Below are 20,581 nucleotides of genomic sequence, written 5' to 3' on the forward strand. Positions count from 1 at the left end.
TGTTATGTAGATGAATTGTGCATTGCTGCATCATGTGCCGGGTGTGTCGATTGCTTCGAGTGCATTGATGCATCACGCTTCAATGTAGTGTAGTATACATCGATACATCAGACTTATGGTGCTTTGGCGCACCATGTGGAGTCAAGGCTAGTATCAGTGGCACAGAAGAGAGATAATCCGATGGTGCCGGCAACGACACACCTCATGAGGATTGTTTTTGTTTCTTTGACGCAGATGGGGCTGACTCAAGGGAGTGATACTGCTTGTGCTTCGATAGCAACCGAGCAGCTGAACTCAACCCCGCGGCTTCAACCTGAAGACAAGGGAGTTTTGAAATAGCTTCGGTTCAAATACTTTCCTGAGGAGACAGATGTTGCACTAAGGGAGGAAGATCTACTGCTACTCCTAAAAGATTTACTCATTTCTTCCATTCATAATGATCTGGAGCATTGCAAACACAGGGACATCCATCCGCAGTTTCAGATTTCTTTTTTTTTTTTCTTTTTTTTTTTTATCAGATTTTTAAGTATAACTTACAAGAACATTCTTGATTAAGAAAAGTATTTGATACAAAGGAAAATACTTTGTACTAATAATTCTTCAAACTTCCTATCCAATATACTTTAGTCCACTATCATAAGGAGTCAATTTAAACAAACAACATTTTAACTCCATATTTACTTATCTTAATACAATCATCCAAAGTACAATTACTCTTTAATAGGGCTCACTGTCTTAATGGTATCTAATTGGAGTCTTTCTCCAGAACCAGCCACATTTGTTTTATCACTCAAAAAATGTTTTAATTGGAAGGGGATATAAAACATGTAGGAATTACCCTTGTATCCAACACAACATTTGCATGGATATTTGAGAAAAAAGGTTGCTCCTATATGGAGAACTTTCATTTTTAACAGAAGAAATTCTCTCCTCCTTTTTTGTGTTGTCTTAGAATAGTCTGGGTAAACTCTTATAGATAAATTCAAAAATTTCTCCAACCTATGTTTAAAAAAAAGTCGGAATACCCAGTCTCTGTCTCAAAAAACAAATGTGACTAATAAAGTGGCACTCTGCACCATATCACTATCTGAGGTTTCCAACAATTTGGATACATCTAAATTACCTTCTAGTACATCCATTACCTGTAATCCATCCTGATCTAACTTTTGTTCTTTCTTTTTAAACATTGGGATATAATAGATCTTAACTACTGGTGGTATTGCATTTTCTGGTATTTTAAAAATTTCCAATAGATATCTCTTGAACATATCTTTAGGTAATACATGCAATAACATTGGAAAATTAACAAATCTTAAGTTTCTTTTTCTATTAACATTTTCTAGGTTCTCCAATTTTATCTGTAATGTTTGGTTTTCTTTTATTACAGAATTTTGAACCAATCTGAAACTCTCTAAATCTTTCCTAATCTTCTCCAAATCTTCTAATTCCTTATCCTTTCTAATTTCCAAGTCCAATATTTTCTCTTGCATAGTGTTTACTTTTTCTACAATTGGATTAACTTGAGCTATCATGGAATTTTGCAAACTCACTATTGCGTCCATTATAACTTCCAATGTTACAACTTCTGGTCTAATTATTTGTAGAACCAGTAATTTCAGCAAGTAAGCAGAGTCATCCAATTTTTTTTGTACTGGTTGAGATCTTCCTTGTACCACTTCCAGTGAGGTGGTCTGTCCATCTAGGACTTCCATCCGGCTTATTATCTCAGACATTTCCAGAGGTTTGGGGCCTGCTTGGGGTTCCTCTGACTCTGCAACTTTGGCAGACAGATCACCCCCCTCCAAACCCTGGGCTCTGGATATAGCCAGATTCACAGGTGGTTCCCTTGGGATCGGGGATAATGATATAGAAAGGTCTAATGGGGGGACCCCAGGGAATAAGTTCCGTAGGACAGACTGGCCAAAGACGGAGTCTTGCTGTCCAGTCTTGTCGAGACAGTAGTGGGCTGCGAAGGTATGGAGAGAGAGAGCTCCATGTCGCGGCCCTGCAGATGTCGGCAATCGGTATTGAATGGTAGTGTGCTACCACAATTGCCATGGCCCTGACTGAGTGCGCCTTCACTCGTCCCTCAAGTGGAAGGCCTACTTGGCTGGTAGCAGAATGTAATGCAGTCTGCCAACCAGTTGGAGAGAGTCTGCTTGCCCAACGCAACTCCAAGCTTGTTTTTGTCAAAAGAAACAGAGTTGGGTGGACTTCCTGTGGACTGCGGTGAGGTCTAAGTAAAATGCAAGTGCACATTTACAGTCCAAGGTATGCAGAGCTCTCTCACCCGGGTGAGTGTGAGGCCTTAGAAAGAAAATGGGCAAGACAATAGACTGGTTTAGGTGGAAGTCAGTTACCACCTTAGGAAGGAATTTAGGGTGAGTGTGGAGAACCATCCGGTCATGGCGGAACCTTGTATAGGGCAAGTAGGTTACAAGGGCCTGCAACGAGAGTCTTGTTTATTAGCGGAATCGGAGGGTACACGTATAGGAGGCCTGTGGTCCAGGGGTGAGTGAAGGCATCCATGGCTGGAGCTGTCTGGTCCTTGTGTAGTGAGCAGAACCGGTCTCTTTGTGGTTGTGCTTCGACGCAAAGAGATTAATGTCCGGCTGACCCCACCGGCGGAAGATTCTGCTCGCTACAAAGGGGTCCAGCAACCATTTGTGGGGCTGGAAAGGCCGGCTGAGGCAATTGCATTCTTTCTGCAAGCCAGATAAGTGGCTTGCAGTAGTATGGAATGCGACAAGGCCCAGGCCCAAATCTGCACTGCTTCGTGGCAGAGCAGATAAGAGCCCGGCCCCCCTGTTTGTTCAGGTACCACATTGCTTCTTGGTTGTCTGTCTGAATCAAGACGACCTTGTTGGATAGGCAGTCCCTGAATACATAATGGACGTACCGCATCGCTTGAAGCTCTAGAAAATTGATCTGATAGGTTGCTTCGGCTTTTGTCCAAAACCCTTGAGTTTGAAGGCCTTTGACATGGGCTCCCCAACCCAGGTTGGAGGTATCCGTGGTTAAGGTTACCTGGGGAGCTGATTGCTGAAAGGGGAGACCTGTTTGCAAGTTGGCCTTGTGCGTCCACCAGGCAAGGGACAAACGAAGCTGGTTGGTTATTTGGACAAGGGACGAGAGTGGCTGAGTGGCTTGGTGCCACTGACATTTTAGAGTCCATTGTATCACTCTCATGGCTAGGTGTGCCATTGGGGTAACGTGGACTGTTGACGCCATATGGCCAAGCAACGTGAGTAGTTGGCGAGCCGAGGCTGTTTGCCGATGGCGGATAGAGCTGGCAAGGCTGGACAGTGTAGTTGCGCATTCGTTGGGTAAGAACCTCTTGGCCACTCTGGTGTCCAGGTCCGCTCCTATAAAGGAGATATGGTGAGACTGCGTCAAGTGGGATTTCGGGTACTTTATCAGAAATCCCAATGAGTGTAGAAGTTGTATAGTGAAACTGAGGGAGTCAAGGGCTCCTTGCCTGGACTGGCTTTTTTATGAGCAAATCGTCTAGATACGGAAAGATGTGGACGCCCTTGCAGCGTAACTGCGCAGCCACGAATGCCTGGCATTTCGTGAACACTCGGGGCGCCAAGGTCAGGCCGTATGGCAGTACTTTGTATTGATAATGCCCGTGTCCAAATTGCAGGTATTTGCGATGAGGAGGGAAGATTGCAATACGGGCGTAAGCGTCTTGAAGGTCCAGAGAGCAGAGCCAATCCCCTTGTTGTAGGAGAGGGAGCATGGTGCCTAGGGACACCATTCTGAACCGTTCTTTGTGAAGAAATCTGTTTAATGCACGAAGATCTAGAATAGGTCGGAGGCCGCTGATCTTTTTGGAGATTAGAAAATATTGGGAGTAGAACCCTCTCCCCTGCTGAGTCAAGGGCACCGGTTCTATGGCCCTGGCATGCAGAAGGGTTGAGAGCTCTGACTCGAGAAGTGCTGTGTGATCGTCCCTGTTCCACGCTGGAATGGGTGGGGTGTCCAGGGATACAGCTGAAAAATGTAGACGGTAACCGTGGGTTATGATGGACATTACCCATTGGTCCGTGGTAATTGGGCGCCAATTGGTTGCAAAATGGCACTGGTGAGCCAGGTTGTGGGATCAGGGGGGAGTGGCTGCTGCTCTTTGGAAAGGAGTCAAAATTTAGTTGCAGGACCAGCTTGTGGTGCTGGCTGCGCTCTAGGTATTCTCGGTTGGTGTGCGTGTCCTCTCTGAGTGGCCCAGGCTGTTCGAGCCCGGGACGCAGGAGGATAATACCTGCGGATTCTGTTGAATTGTTTCCTGGTGTCCCTACGCATTCCCCTGCAGGCTACGGAAGGGGTATCTAAGGTGACAGTTGACAGCTGATGCAGGGCCTCATGATGGTCTTGTAACTGGGCCACTGCGTCTTGGATCTTGTCCCCAAACAGGTTTTCTCCTGTAAAGGGGAGAACTGCAAATTTTCCGGGCTAAGGTCTGAGGCCTTGAGCCAGGCCCAGCACTGGCACATATGCCTGCTGCCAAGACTCTTGATGCTGTTTCAAAAGAGTCGTAAGCAGCTCTAACCTCGTGTTTACCTGCTTCCAATCCTTTTTGCAGGATGGAGGACAAGGTCTCTTGATGTTGCTGTGGTAGGGTCTCTGCGAATTCTTGAACTTGTTTCCAGAGATTCCTATTATATTGGGTCATGTATAATTGGTACGCTGCTATTCGCACTATTAACATGGACTCTTGAAAGACTCTGCGCCCCAATGCATCCAACATCTTCTGTTCCTTTTCAGGAGGAGCAGGAGTGTAAACGGGATCTTTTAGCCTTCTTTTGGGCTGATTCCACCACTACTGAATGGTGGGGCAATTGGCTTTTCTGAAATCCTGGGGCTTGTTGGACCAGGTATGTAGCATCTGTCTTTCTGTTGACTGGAGGTACAGTACCCGGATGGTCCCACAGGTGGTGCAAGAGGTCAAGAAGAACTTCATGCACTGGTATCGCCATTTCCTCTTTTGGAGCATCTATGAATTGTAAGACCTCCAACATTTTGTGGCAAGCGTCTTCCTCCGATACCAGTGGAAATGGGATGGTTTCAGACATCTCCTTGACAAAGCTGGCAAAGGAGAGGTCTTCTGGAGGAGAACGACACCTTTCTTCCGGATATGAAGGCTCTGAGAGCAATTCATTGGAAGCTTATGAGGAATGGTCAGAGGATGCTTCCTCTCATGGATCATAGGGAGTTTCTCCTTCTGCTGCTGGGCTTCCCGAAGAAGGAAGGATGCCAAAGCCGAGAGGGCGGGAAGGCATCTATGGATGGCGAGGTGGCATCGATGGAGGTGGCACCAGCATCAAAAAAGGCGGTGCTGGCATCAAGGGCACCAAGGTAGATGAGGTGCGCTTAGGCTCAGACAGCCCCAATGGCCCTGGAACGGGTTGCGGCATCGGTGGGTCCCATGCAGGGATCGGGCCGGAAGTCGCCTCTTCCTCCTCCGAGGAACCCAGAATGGTAATCGGGATCTGTGGAGGCCTCGATGGTCGACTTGGTACCAGCGTGTCCGATGGCACGGGTTGAGTTGGCAGGGTGTCCAAGTGCTTGAGGAGCGGTGCGAACATCGAAGACGCTGGTTCTGGTGCCGATATGTGGGCCGGCGCCGGTGGCAACTGGAAGCCCCGAAGGGCATTCAGCACTGCCTGTTGGACCAGTTTGACCAACTCCTCCCTGAAGGCTGGTGTGGACAACACTGAGCCTGGGGTAGGAAGCAGGCTAGGTGTTACTGGAGCTTCCACAGGAGTCTGTGGAGACTCAGTACCCAGCACCGATATCGGTGGGGAATGCCTCGGGGTCCTGGGTCCAGAGGAGGATGGGGGCTCCTCTCCCCAGGCCCTCTTTGCAGACGGCTTGGTGGAAGTCGATGCCGTGCGATATCGGTGCCGGCACTGGGCGGAGATGCACGTTGGTGCCGGTGTTTCCCACGTTGCTCGGTCTGGTCCTTCTCGAGCACCGAGGAAGTTGACGCAGAAGTCTTTGAATGAGTCAGTGACGGACGGTCACCCTCTCCATGGTGTTTTTGGTGGGGTGTCTCCGAAGTAGATGGACCCTCTCCAGTCAGTGCACAGAGTGTTTTGAAGCAAGCAAATGCTCCATCTTTTCCAGTTGAGCGCACCGGCCTTTGGGATTCATTTGTGCGCAAATGGGGCAGCGACGGATGTCGTGCGAAGGCCCTAGGCACAACACACAGACAATGTGTGGGTCCGTTATGGACATAGTCCTCGGACACTCGGGGCGTTTTCTAAAACCGGTCGCCATGCTGAAAAAAAGTGGCCTGCGGTCGGTGACTGTCAGGCACTGAGGGGTATTTATTTATTTATTTATTTATTGTTTTTGTTATACCGAGTTTCATGACAGGCATCACATCAACCCGGTTTACAATTAACAAAGTGTGAAAAGCATAACGTAGCGTATTAAACAATATTCTCAATAAGAACCTTGAACTTTTAAATACAGGGAATCAGAAAAAGGATGTGAGAAAGTTACAATAAAACAGGGAAAAATTAACTTGGAACTGGAAGAGGGGAGAGAAAGAACAGAGCAATATTTACATTTCAGCCAATTAATGTAATAGAGTAGCAAGATGAGTAAATAAGACTATGCGAATAAATGTGGCGGTACATCACTATGAGACGGAACATGCGTAACCAGAAGGCTAAATATGACACAGAATATGAATATATGAATAAATATGACAGTATTTAGATCTAATTGTGCTGTTGCGTGAAGGTTTTATTCAGGGCTTGGAAATGCTTTTTTGAAAAGCCAAGTTTTTAGTCTTTTCCTAAATGTTAGAGAGCATGGCTCCTGTCTCAAATCTGGTGGGATAGAGTTCCAGAGAGCTGGACCTGCTGAAGAGAAGGCTCTGAGACTCAAGGATTTATGTTGGAAGGTTTTGGCCTTTGGAATTTGGAGTGACTATGTAGTATTCCCTGATGGGTCTGACGGAAGTGTATTTTTTAAGTGGTATTTGTAGGTCGATTTGCGTGTGTTGATTGATAGTTTTGTATATGATGTTGATGGTTTTGTACATGATTCTATAATGGATTGGTAGCCAATGGAGGTTTCTGAGGATAGGGGAAATATGGTCAATTTTCCTGGAATTTGTAAGGACTCTGGCTGCAGAGTTCTGAACCATTTGTAGAGGTTTGGTATAAGAAGCTGGGAGGCCTAGTAGTAACGAGTTGCAATAATCTAGTTTGGAAAAGATTATTGCTTGCAAGATTGTTCTAAAGTCCTGAGCGTGGAAAAGTGGTTTAATTCTTTTCAGAATATGCAATTTGTAGAAGCAATCCTTGGTGGTTTGGTTAATGAATGGTTTGAGGTTGAGACGATTGTCTAGTATGGCTCCTAGATCTCTTACATGGGCTGTTTGAAGGTATGCCGCCAGGAACAGACCGCAAATCGCGGGGAATACACTTACCGAGCGTCTGAGGGAACGGAGAGCGATAGGGGACCCCCGGTGAGGGTGAAATAATGAAGATGGACTTTGAATTTTTCCATGAGGAAAAGTGTGAGGAAAATTCTCACAGAGCTCCTAAACTGCGAGGCAACTGCTACATGGAATAAAAAGAGAATGAAGGGAGACCCTGTGTGGCCACAGAGTTAGTGGCAAGCTGGGCATGCTCAGTGCGCCAGTCAAAGTTCTAGAAACTTTGACAAAAGTATTCCATGACAGGGCTCCATCTGATGATGTCACCCATCTATGAGGACTACCATCTTGCTTGTCCTGGGAGAAAGGACCACTCTGTCGGGCGTATGGGGTTCACCAACTGACACACTTGAGACATCAATTTCTGGATATGAACTTCCGGTAGGAAAACTCTGTCCTACACTGTGTCAAACCGGGACCCCAGATACTCCAATGACTGGGATGGCTGAAGATTGCTCTTGGTCAGGTTCACCACTGAACCAAGCTCCTGTAATGAGATCACCTTGTGTGTCGCCAGGCGGCTCTCTTCCTGAGACTTGGCTCGAATTAGCCAGTCGTCTAAATATGGGTGCACCAGGATCTCTTCTTTTCACAAAGCTGCCGCTACTACCAACATAACCTTGGAAAATGGTCTGGGAGCGGTGGCTAGACCCAAGGACAGCGCCCAAAACTCTTAATGGCTCCTCCAACACCACAAAGCATAGAAAACGGTGTTTCAATCGGATGGGAATATGAAGATAAGATTCTGACAGATCCAAGGAGGTCAGAAATTCCTCCAACTGCACTGCCATTATCACAAAGCATAAGGTTTCCATGTGAAAATGAGTCACCTTCAAATGACGGTTGACCCACTTGAGATCCAGGATGGGACAAAAAAAGCCCTCCTTCTTGGGCACAACAAAATTAATGGAATATTGCCCCATACTTTCGTGAGACGTGGGCACCGGAACCACAGCCCTTAGCCTAAGGAGCCTTTGAAGCGTGAACTCCTCTGCCTGCCTCTTCTGCGGGACACCATGAACCCGTCCCGAGGAACACTGCGAAATTCCAGCGCATATCTTTCTCATATCACCTCCAGGATCCATTGGTCCGATGTGATCTCAATGCACCTCCAATAAAAGAGAGAGAGAGAGAGAGACGTCCCTCAAGACCGTCCCTCAAGGCCGCTCAAGACGTGACGTCACGTCTTGAGCGGCCAATTGTACGCTTCCCCCGTGCAGGCGGCCATCTTCGTCGGGAGGAGCTACGATCGCATGGGTTCCTGATGATGGCTTCAGAAAAGTAAGTTGGCAGGCGTCCAAAAGCGACTTACTTTTGGGATCTTGACAGATCCCAAAAGTAAGTCGCTTTTGGAAAAAAAAAAAAATTGTAGCTTTTGAAAAAAAAAACACAAAATTGCTTTTGGTTTTTTTTTGCTTCGCCGCTGTCAGTGCCCCCCCCTCCTCCCGGAGCAAGGCTGCTTTTCGTGCCCTGCTCCGAGAGGAGGGGGGGACACTGACAGCGGCGAAGCAAAAAAAAAAAACGAAAAGTCGCTTCGCCGTTGCTTCGCCGCTGTCAGTGCCCCCCCTCCTCCCGGAGCAAGGCTGCTTTTCGCGCCCTGCTCCGAGAGGAGGGGGGACACTGACAGCGGTGAAGCAAAAAAAAAAAAACGAAAAGTCGCTTTGCCGTTGCAGTCTCCGTGGCAGCCCCCGTCCGGACATCGGAGGGGGGCTGCAACGTTTTTTTTGCTTTTTTTTTTTTGGCTTCGGGAGCAGGGGAGAGGACTGGGGCTGCCACGGAGACCGGCACCCATGATCGTGGCCGGGGCAGGTGAGCGGGGGCTGGGGGAAAGCTTGCCATCTACCCTTACCCCTGCCTCTACCGCAGGGGTCAGGGTAGGCGGTAAGTTTGCAGGTTAAACGCGCGACAAAACGGCAGGGAAAACTAGCGATAGTCGGGGCGCGGGTTACGGGATGCTAGGGAATAGCTAATTCGCTCGTTTGCATGCAATATACATGCCGCGGGCAGAAGGGGTTGCCCGGGGAATTTAGGACGCGGTAGGAGTAGGTTAAAGGGGATTCGGGATCGCAGGAAGGGCTAACGCGGCCGGAATGTGAGTAAAAAGCGGCTTAGGAGCAGGGTAAACGCGGCCGCACTTTACAGGATAGGCCTGCAATTTTGTAACCAGAGTTGACGTCTGGCTGCTATCACCGAAGCCACTCCTCTGGCTGAGGTACAGACCAAATCACAGCCTGCGTCTGCTAAAAAGGTGGCAGCAGACTCCATAACCACTCTGGAATTCCTTCTAGATTCATCAGCTTCCTGAGAGAGAAGCAGACAAGATCATGCCACTAGGGCACAACAAGAAGCAATCTGTAAAGTTATTGCCACCGCCTGAAAGGCTTACTTAAGAATAGCCTCAATCCTTCTATCATGTACATCCTTCAAGGCCACTCCTCCCTAGATGGGGAAAGTTGTCCGCTTAGAAACGGCACAAACCAGTGCATCCACTTTGGGATCTTTCATAGCCGGATCCAGGGTATACAGGCCTTCCAATGTGTGACCCCCTTTAAAATTTGCCTCTGGGGCATCCCATTCCAGATCAATCAATTCCTGAATGGCATCCATCACAGGGAAAAAACAAGAGGCTTTACATAAGGAAACCAAAATGGGATTCTTTCTCTGCTCTGACATGGCAACCGAACCAGGAAAACCCAGCTGTTTCAAAGTCTGGGAAATCAGGGTCACCAGTTCATCTCTATGAAAGAACTACAACATAATTCAATACGGTTCCAGCCCTGGAGGAATTTCCCCATCTTCCAGGGAATCAGGATCAACCTCATCATCAGTGCCATCCGGATACCTGTCAGGAACCCTCTCAAGGAGCTGGGGCGAGCTCCGGCGCTTAAGCATAGAACTGGAAGAGGGAGGAGCCACTGGCTGAGGGTCCAACTGGACAGGAATGAGGGAAGCGGAGGACTGCACCTGAAGAAAAGCTTGTAAGCCTTGAAAAAATTCCACCCAAGAAAACAGCCGGGTCTAGAACAAGCCCAGAAGGAACTGGAGCTGGTCCCACAGAACTACCCTCGCCTGCAGAGGAGCCAGTCAAGGGAGAACCAAGGTCTGGCATCCCCCCAGTCAAGGCTGTGACCAACCCATCATCAGAATGGGAGGAACCAGGCTTAGCAAAATCCGAGAAAGACAACTCTCCCCGAGAGTCTGAGCAGCGCTGACACAGGTTAGAAGCCAGGTCAGGCTGAGAAGCCCTGTCAAAGTTTCCTATCTTGCTTACCGGCGCCATCTCGGTGGTAAACGTGTGTCTGAACGGCTTGCACACAAAAAATAAGTGCCTAGAAGAAAATGCGGCAAGGCGCATGCACATCTTGTGCGCCAAGCTAAGCTTGTGAACAGTGTAAAATTTGTGCACATAAAATTTGTGCCCAAAAACGCACTGCACACACAGATGGCCTGTAGAAGGCAGCAGAGCAAGTACAGAAGTGTGTGAAAAACGCCACTGCAGCCTGCCACCGATGCACAAGAAAAAAATCCTAAATGCGGGGTGTAGCCCACTAGGCTGCCCAGTTCCCCAAACTCAATAGGTGCAGGAACGAACGTCAGTACAAAGTGCAGAGCATGGACACCGGAGGAAGTCCTGAAACCCCTCTGTCTCTGATTCAAAGGGAAAACTTTTTTTTTTTTTTTAATTTAAACCTTTCCTGAGCCAAGCGCTTACCGGCCAAGTACAGAGACGGTCTCTGGCTGAGAGGGAGAGGGCATCTGCAGTCACCACTGTGCTCGGCCTCATGCTTAGCTGAACTAGCAGCTAATTCCACACCAGGAAACTTAGCTACTGGAACAAGGCTCACCTCTGAGAGACCAGGGAAATAACCTCAGGAGTTCTCAACTGGGGGAGGGAACTTTAGGTAGCACCGCAGGAGAGCGGGGCTTTCTTTTCCTTAATTTAGAATTTCAAATTTCTCCTTCCAAAAAGCTCGAACCAATCCCCATTGGGAGATGCATGTTCACCATCTGTTGGAGACAGAGAATACTGGCAGTCTGGGGTCACTGCAGGGTTATATACTGTGACATTAGCTTGCTCCATCTGCTAGCAGGGGAGCATAAAACACTGGTCCCGAATCTACACGGTAGGAAAAATGCCTTTACTAAGAAAGCCGTCGTTGAAAGAGAACCTGCAGAAATCCAGTCTTCTCTAGGACTCAACATGCCTATTAGTCTGCACAGTTCTGCATAAGAGGCTCATGAATACAATGAGAAGCCTGGGAGTTAGTACAAAGATGGTGGAATGAATTACAAATTCGTTGACTGACAAGAGACAGCATATAATGGTAAACAGAACCTAATCTGAAGAGAGAAAAATGTTAAGCAGGGTGCATCCAGGGTCAGTTTTGGGTCTGGTGCTGTTTAATATCTTTCAGGCCGATACAGTACAGCCGCACATTTTACTTTAAGAAATTAGCACCTACCCAAAGGTAGGCGTTAATTTCTGCCGGCGCCGGAGAAGTGCACAGAAAGCAAGTGTTGCTTACCTGTAACAGGTGTTCTCACAGGACAGCAGGATGTTAGTCCTCACATATGGGTGACATTATCAGGATGGAGCCCAATCACGGAAAACTTCTGTCAAAATTTCCAGAACTTTGACTGGCCCCTACTGGGCATGCCCAGCATGGCACCAACCCTGCAGCCAGCAGGGGTCCCCCTTCAGTCTTATTTGATAGCTACAGGCAGTGTCGAAAAAATAAAACAAGAAAACGTTACGAACCCAACACCGCAGGGCGGCGGGCGGGTTTCGTGAGGATTAACACCCTTGCGAAGAACACCATGATGTATACCTTTTCCATTTATAGGAATAAGACTTTCTTGTGGAAGGCTTCCGTGACTCAATCAGGACTCGAGAAACCGAATCTGAAAGGTTAAGTGGTTGAAGGATTAACCTTTCAACATCCATGCCGTCAGGGACAAGGCCTGAAGATTGGGATGGCGTAGACATCCGTCGTTCTGAGTGATCAGAAGCGGGTGCGTTCCCAAAGGAATGTGCCTGCAGATGGAGAGATCCTGGAGTATGGGAAACCACACTTGGCGTGGCCAGTGACGTGCTATCAGGATCATGGTTCCCTTGTCCTGACGGAGCTTCACGAGAGTCTTCAAGAGAAGAGGGAGGGAATGCATAAAGCTGCCCACGAGAGGGAGAATGCATCTCTGGGCTGAGAGCGCTCGCTCCGAATGAGGGAGCAGTAATTGTCCACTTTGTGGTTCTGAGGGGACGCAAAGAGGTCTATTTGGGGATAACCCCATTGCTGGAAGAGAGAGGTCGCTACCGAGGGATTGAGAGACCACTCGTGCGGTTGGAAGACATGACTTAGTTTGTCTGCCAAGACATTGTGCACTCCCGGCAAATAGGTGGCCCTGAGGTACATTGAGTCGGAGAGCGCTTCCGCCCAAATCTGCGCAGCTTCCTGATACAGAAGGAAGGAGCCTGTGCCTCCCTGCTTGTTGATGTACCACATGGCCACCTGGTTGTCCGTCTGAATCAGGATGACGTGATTTGATAGGCAATCCTAAAAAGCTCTGAGAGCATATCGCATTGCTCGAAGCTCCAGGAAATTTATATGGTGTTTGGCTTCCTCTGGAGACCAAGATCCTGTGTCTGTAGATCGTTCACATGAGCTCCCCACCTGAGGTTGGAAGCGTCGGTGGTGAGAATGAGTTGAGGATCTGGTAGGTGAAAAGGCAGTCCCTGGAGGAGATTGTTCTGATCTTTCCACCAGGCGAGAGACAGACGGAGTGCGTTGGTGATGTGGACAATGGTTGACAGAGGCTGAGTCGCTTGAATCCATTGTGACCTCAGAGTCCAATGCATGACTCTCATGGCCAGGTAGGCCATTGGTGTGAGATGGACTGAGGACGCCATGTGTCCGAGAAGGACAAGGAATTGCCGAGCTGTTGCTGTATACTGAGACTGCAACTGGTGAGCGAGGGACACGAGGGTTTGCACTCGTTGTTGAGGTAGAAAGGCTTTTGCCTGTAAGGTGTCCAAGTCTGCCCCAATGAACAACAAGGTTTGAGATGGGACTAAATAGGATTTCTCGTAATTGACGAGAAATCCTAGAGAAAATAGAGTGTGTAGGGTCAAATCCAGGGACCATCGAGTGGCTTGCTGGGTTGGGGCCCTGATTAACCAGTCGTCTAGATAGGGGTAGACGTGAACACCTTCTTTCCTGAGAAAGGCTGCGACAACTACGAGACATTTGGTAAAGACTCGTGGTGCCGATGCTAGGCCGAATGGAAGCACCCGGTATTGATAGTGCCTTGGGCCTACTAAAAACCGGAGGTACTTGCGATGAGCTGGAGCTATCGCAATGTGGGTGTATGCGTCCTGGAGGTCCAGAGAGCAAAGCCAGTCTCCTCTTTGTAGAAGAGGTAGAAGCAAGTCCAAGGTTACCATCTTGAACTTTTCCCGCTGGAGGTACTTGTTGAGGGCACGTAGGTCCAGAATTGGACGAAGCCCCCCGGATTTTTTGGGGATTAAAAAGTACCGGGAATAGAACCCTAGACCTTGTTGCGAAAGAGGAACGGGTTCTATTGCCCTTAACTGGAGAAGAAGGGAAACCTCCTGCTCCAGAAGGACAGAGTGGTCGGTTATTCTCCATGCTTGTAGAGGTGGTGATTCCGGTGGGAGAGCAAGAAAGTTCAGGTGGTAACCCTGAACAATGATTGCTAACACCCATTGGTCGGTTGTGATTGATTGCCACATGCCATGAAAGTGGCACAATCGACCTCCCACGGGTATGCCTGGCAGAGGAATCAGGCTGCTGCTCTCCAAGTGGAAGTCAAAAACCTGAAGCAGGCCCCGGCTGGGGAGCTGCTTGTGGCTTTTGCTTCTGGGGCTGGCGAGGCTGAGATTTTTGATAAGGCCTCGTAACTCGGGACCTTGTTGGTGGAGCATAGTACTTCCTTGGGCAGAAGAATGACTTCTTAGAGTCCTTCTTGAAGGGCTGTCTAGAAGGGAAGTCACAAGGTATCGATGAGAGCTGTTTGAGGGTTTCATGATGGTCCTTTAATTCAGCCACTATTTGCTGAATCTGTTCACCGAACAGGTTATCTCCTATACAGGGCAGGTCAGACAGCCTGTCTTGGACTTCTGGGCGAAGGTCAGAAGACTTGAGCCAGGCCCAGTGTCTTGCCGAAATGGCAGTTGCAGACACTCTAGTGGTATTGGGTCATGTACAGCTGGTAAGAAACAATTCTGGAGATGAGCATGGCCCCTTGGAACACTCGTCGACCAATATTGTCTAGGAACTTGTGTTCCTTGACAGGAGGGGTAGAGGAGTGAGGCTTCGTCCTTTTTGCTTTCTTTTGAGCTGATTCTACCACAACTGAGTGGTGGTCGAGCTGAGATTTTTGAAAGCCAGGGGCTGACTGTACTAGATAGGTAGTGTCAGCCTTTTTTTGTACTGGGGCAATGGATCCAGGGTTTTCCCAGTTCTTTTTGAGGTCAAGAAGAACTTGATGAATGGGAATAGAAGTGATCACTTTAGGGGCATCCAGGAACTGGAGAAGATCCATCATCTGGTGCCTATCGTCTTGCTCCGTCTGAAGCTGAAAAGGGACCAATTCTGACATTTCCTTCACAATATTAATGAAAGAGAGGTCCTCTGGAGGAGAATGCTTTCTACTTTCAGTAGGAGAGGGAGGTGAAGGTAAATCATCGGTGTCTGTGGAAGTATCATCACCCCAGGTGTCATAAGGATCAGCAGGCTGACCTGTAGGACAAGAAAGGGGTTGGATACCCGAAGGGCCCAGCTGAGGCTCCGAGAAAATCGAAGGAATCACCGGGGGCACCGTGGACACCCTGGGGGGTATCGGTGCCGGCATCGATGGCGCCGATGTGCATATCGCCCCTGATGAATGAATCGGTGGTGAGGGACGACATGGCATCGATGGCTGAGGCAATACCCCCGAAGGAGGAATGCGGACCGGTGTTTCTCCTCCCGATGAAGCTGTCATCGGAGAGTGCACCGGAGCCATCAGAGACCCGGGAATCACCGGAAGGGCAGTCATAAGCGCCTCCATCCGGGATAGCAGCGGTGCCAGTGCTTCCGAAATCCGGTCGTGACCGGTTCCATTCTCGGTGCTGGTGTCGGTGCTGGAGGAACCTGGAGTCGTAGCATTGCCTTGTCGATGGCCTCCTGGACCAGCCGGTCCAGTTCTTCCCGGAGGCCTGAGGCAATCAGCCCCGGCTCCGTGACTGAAGAGGGAGGCTGAGGCACAGTCGGAGGGACCACCATTACAGGCGGAATCGCGACTCCCAAACCCCGATCGGGTGAGGGTGGCCTCGAAGTCCCGGTCGCAGGAGTGGTCGGTGCCGTTCCTGGACGGTGCTTCTTCGATGGTGGCTCGGACGGTGGCGAGGTCGATGATTTCGCTCCCTCGTAAGTCCAAGACTTACGTTGCCAATGTTTCTCCTTACGATCCCCTCGATCTTGAGGGGGAGAAACGGGAGTCGATGGCCGTGAAGACGTCGATGGCGGGCGGTCACCGGACGGTTGTCGATGCTGGTGCGACTTTGACGGTGCCGGTTCCGATGACGTCAATGCGATGGACGGCGTCGGGGTGTGAGCACGGAAAAGGAGTCCCATCTTCTCCATTCTGGCTTTGCGACCTTTTGGTGTCATGAGGGCACATTTGGTGCAAGTCAGGACATCATGCTCACGGCCTAAACACATTACACAGACTCCATGAGGGTCTGTGATAGACATGGTGCGAGTACAGTCCGGGCACCGACGAAACCCCGACGCCATGGCCATACAAAAAAATTGAGCCGCAGTACGGTCGACGGCCAGTAGGCCGCAAGGGCCAAACTCGACGGTAATCGACAAAAAACGGTGAAAAACTTACCGGAGTACCGTGGCCTGAGAAAAGTTAGAGGAGGGACCCCTGTGGGGCAATCTAATTTTAATTAACTCCGTGAGGAAAATTCCTGTCAGGAATCTCTTCAGAGCTCCTAAACCGCGAGGCTACTGCTGCGCGGAAAAAAAAGACTGAAGGGGGACCCCTGCTGGCTGTAGGGTTGGTGCCATGCTGGGCATGCCCAGTAGGGGCCAGTCAAAGTTCTAGAAACTTTGACAGAATTTTTCCGTGATTGGGCTCCATCCTGATGTCACCCATATGTGAGGACTACCATCCTGCTTGTCCTGTGAGAAAAGCAATAAAAACTGCTTTTCTGTGCATGCTCCGACTTAATATCATGGCGATATTAAGTCGGAGGTCCCAAAAGTTAAAAAAAAGTTAAAAATATAAACAAAAAAAATTCTTAAATGGGCCCATGGCTCGCGGGTTGAAAACCGGATGCTCGATTTTGCCAGCATCTGGTTTCCGAACCCGTGGATGTCAGCGGGTTTGAGAACCAACCCTGGCAAAATTGAGCGTCGGCTGTCAAACGCGCTGACAGCCGCCGCTCCTGTCCAAAAAGAGGCGCTAGGGATGCGCTAGTGTACCTAGCACCTCTTTTTACCGCGGGCCCTAATTTAAATAAATTAACTTACTGAATCGCCCGCTCTCCCGCAATTTTTACTGTATCGGCCCATTTGTGAGTGACATTGCAGAGGGGTTAGAAGGAAAATGTTGTCTTTTTGCAGATAATACTAAGATCTGCAACAAACTGGATATGCCTGAAGAATTAGAGAGAATGAAAAGAGATTTAAGAAAGCTTGAAGAGTAGTCAAAGGTTTGGCAGCTGGGATTAAATGCCAAGAAGTTTAGCATCATGCATTTAGGATGCAGTAATCCAAAAGAGCAGTATGCATTGGGGGTGAAATACTAATGTGCACAGACCTGGAGAAGGACCTTAGGGTGATAGTGTCTGGAGATCTGATGGCAACGAAGCAATGTAATAAGGTGATGGCTAAAGCCAGAGGGGATGCTGGGCTGCAAAGAGAGGGGAATAACCAGCAGGAAAAAAAGGTGTTAATGCCCTTATAACAGGTCTTTGGTGAGGCCTCACCTGCAGTACTGTGTTCAGTTTTGGAGACTGAATCTCCAAAAGGATAGAGACAAGTTAAAAGCGGTCCAGAGAAGGGCAACCAAATAGTGTGGCGTCCAGAAGACCTATGGGGAGAGGCTGAAGGATCTAAATATGTATATCCTGGAGGAGAGGAGGAGCAGGGTAGATATGACACAGACATTCAGATACCTGAAAGGTTTTAATGATGCATAAACTTCAGACTTTTCCCATCAGAAACTGTAGCACTAAGGGTCACGATATGAAACTCCAGTGGGATGGTTGACTAAGAACTATTATCAGAAAATATTTCTTCACAGAGAGGGTGAATGGATGCTTGGAATGCCCACCTGGAAGAGGTGATGAAGATGAGAACAGTATTGGAATTCAAAAGGGCATAGTATAAATAGTATGGATCCTTAGAGGCTAGAGAATAGGCATGACGAACTAGGGTAAACTATATTAACTTTAAATGTAACGTTTCTGCATGGGGGGGGGGGGGGGGGGGGTAAATGTGTATGGAGTGGCAGTTACTACCATAACCAACTTGCTGGGCAGACTTGATTGCTCATTTGGTCTTTATCTGCCATCAATTACTATGTTACAGTAGAACAACTAGGTTCAGAAGTGCAGCAGACTCTCTTGGTTCCACTCACCTTTGCTTGCCTTGTGGATATCTTTGTCAATGGAGCATGCAGTACAACAGTGCTGTGGGCAACGAAATCCACGGGATTCATAGATGGCTGTGGAGAACTTGCGAACGCAGGCTTCATGATAAAACCTGCCGCAGGTGCTGACAGAACAGCGTTTCACATCTGTGCCAGGAACCTTACAGGAAAAGCAGGTGTGGTGACCTTTAAGAACAAAACAAAAGCAAAATTGCAAAAAACAAACAAAAAACAGAAAACCCCCCCCCCCCCCCCAAAAAAATTTCATAAAACAGTCTTCGGTTTCAAATTTTAACATTCTTAGCTCAATGGAAATTAAATTCTGCCTTCCAATTAGTTGCATAGTAGTTAAATGATTAACACAAAGTGTAGTCTGGCTATTATGCTGCAATAATATATGTATTCTTCAGTGATACAGTTGAGGTTTTGTTAATGGTTAGTGCTGCTTTCAGAGGTTATATTTATATTTCTACCTCCCATCCCTCAACAGTCCACAGCCATTGCAGCATAATGTAATGTGAATAATGCAATAATACTTTACTGCTGAAATTATTGTTGTTACTGAGTAGAGGCTAGCCTGCTTCCACAGAGCCTGAGTCACATGATCATGCATCATTGCCAGAAAATGATGGAGCCTGCATAACAAGAGAGCCCATAAGGTCACCAATGACTAAGCCATATCTCTGTCTTTGATACTGCTCCTGCACGTTGCACTTTACTGGCACTAGTGAGCATTTTAGTGCTGAAATCGTTGCTGTTACCAAGTGGAGGCTAACTTGCTTCCACGGAGTCTGAAGTACGTGACTATGACATTATTTCCAGAAGATAACAGGGTCTGCATATAAAAGGAAGCCTGTAAGGCCACCAATGACTGCTCCTGTACATAGTACTTTACTGGTACTAATGAGCATTTTACCGTTGAAATCGTTGCTGTTATCAAACGGAGACTAGCCTGTTTCTACGGAGCCTAAGTCACGTGATTGTGATGTCATTGCCAGAAGACGACGGGGCCTGCATAAAAAGGTTGCCGGTAAGGTGGGCACTCGCCTAAGGATCCGTCAAAGGACCTGCTCCTTTGTGGGACCTGGAACTGTGGAGTGTGGGGGCTGGTCATAATGTCCCAATGGTTCATTATTTCTAGGATAGTGAAACTTGTTTGTATAATAGTGCTTGTTACCACTGGGATATGAGTGGTTGATTATAAAATGAATACAGTTATACCTATGATAATAGGCAGGGGTCGTTATATTCAGGTCTGCCCATAAAAAGAGGACCGAGGGAAGAGCAGGTACTTGTATATCCTATGATTGACTCCAATATATCTGGGAAAAATGATTTAATAAGTGAAATGCTACATAAATGCATGGTCTATGCGTAATAAAGGGGATTATGTTATAGATGTAATTGTAAGCCAGAAGCTAGATATTTTATGCCAATGGTCCCCAAACCTGTCCTGGAGGGCCACCAGCCAGTCGGGTTTTTGGGATATCCACAATGAATATGCATGAGAGAAAATTTGCATGTTATGGAAGCAGTGCATGCAAATTTTCTCTCATGCATATTCATTGAGGATATCCCAAAAACCCGACTGGCTGGTGGCCCTCCAGGACAGGTTTGGGGACCATTGTTTTATGCATTGCAGAATCATGGTTGTATGATTATGACACTGTTATACTGAACAATGCCTGCCCAACTGGGGACATGTTTTAGCAACAAGCACACTGTCAAACAGGGTAGTAAAGTAATCATAATTTAAAAAAAAAAAAAAATGCTGTTTATGCATAGACTAGCATTAGAGGAGATCCCGCCTATAGAGGCATTGTTAGTTAAGGTACTACGTTAGACATTATGTGTTGTTTATTTTCCCCTGGCCAGAAGATAGCAAACTTAAAAACCCCGCACGAATTCCTACGGTCATTGGCCTTGTGTTTTAAAAATTTAACAGTGGCTGGTGACTTTAACCTACACCTCGACGATGCGTTAGCATCCGTGGTTCAGGAGTTCCTCTCATTTTTGACAGCGATTTCTTTGACTCAGATAATTGCAGGGGAAACATAAAGCAGGGCACATGTTAAAGCTACTGATTTGTGGAGAAGCCATGACACACAGTATCACAGAGATATAAAAATGGAGGCAGGATGGTCTGATCATTTTTTGATATACTTTTCTGTTATAGGAAGCAGTGAGAAAATACTCATTACTAGGAAAAAAGTAATGCTGCCTGAGGTTGATACTGATCTATTTAAAAATACTGGGCTGAATAAAATAGATTCAACATCTTGGGGTAATAGATACGTTGGTGGCAATATGGCATTCCAGCCTGCTACAAACTTATGACCAGCTAGCACCTCCTTCAGAAATTAAGGTGAGGGGAAAAAGAAATTACAATGTGTTGTTTTCTCCGGCTACTGCAGATCATAGAAGGGTGGCAAAAAAATTTGAGAAGGCCTGGTGAAAGAGGAA

The 20,581-nt window shown here is 47.8% G+C and overlaps 1 protein-coding gene across 4 annotated transcripts in view; it reads right to left on the minus strand.

Annotated features, from left to right (window-relative positions):
- The window catches only part of NSD3 (nuclear receptor binding SET domain protein 3), a 502,906-nt gene that overhangs the window by 158,448 nt on the left and 323,877 nt on the right, over positions 1 to 20,581 (minus strand). For all 4 annotated transcript variants that reach the window (XM_029603933.1, XM_029603930.1, XM_029603931.1 and 1 more), the window contains one exon: positions 18,107 to 18,304. In XM_029603933.1, coding sequence (XP_029459793.1) covers positions 18,107 to 18,304 — 198 coding nt within the window. The remainder of the gene's footprint in view (positions 1 to 18,106; positions 18,305 to 20,581) is intronic.

The sequence above is a fragment of the Rhinatrema bivittatum genome, chromosome 5 (assembly GCF_901001135.1).
Source record: "Rhinatrema bivittatum chromosome 5, aRhiBiv1.1, whole genome shotgun sequence".
NCBI lineage: Eukaryota > Metazoa > Chordata > Amphibia > Gymnophiona > Rhinatrematidae > Rhinatrema > Rhinatrema bivittatum.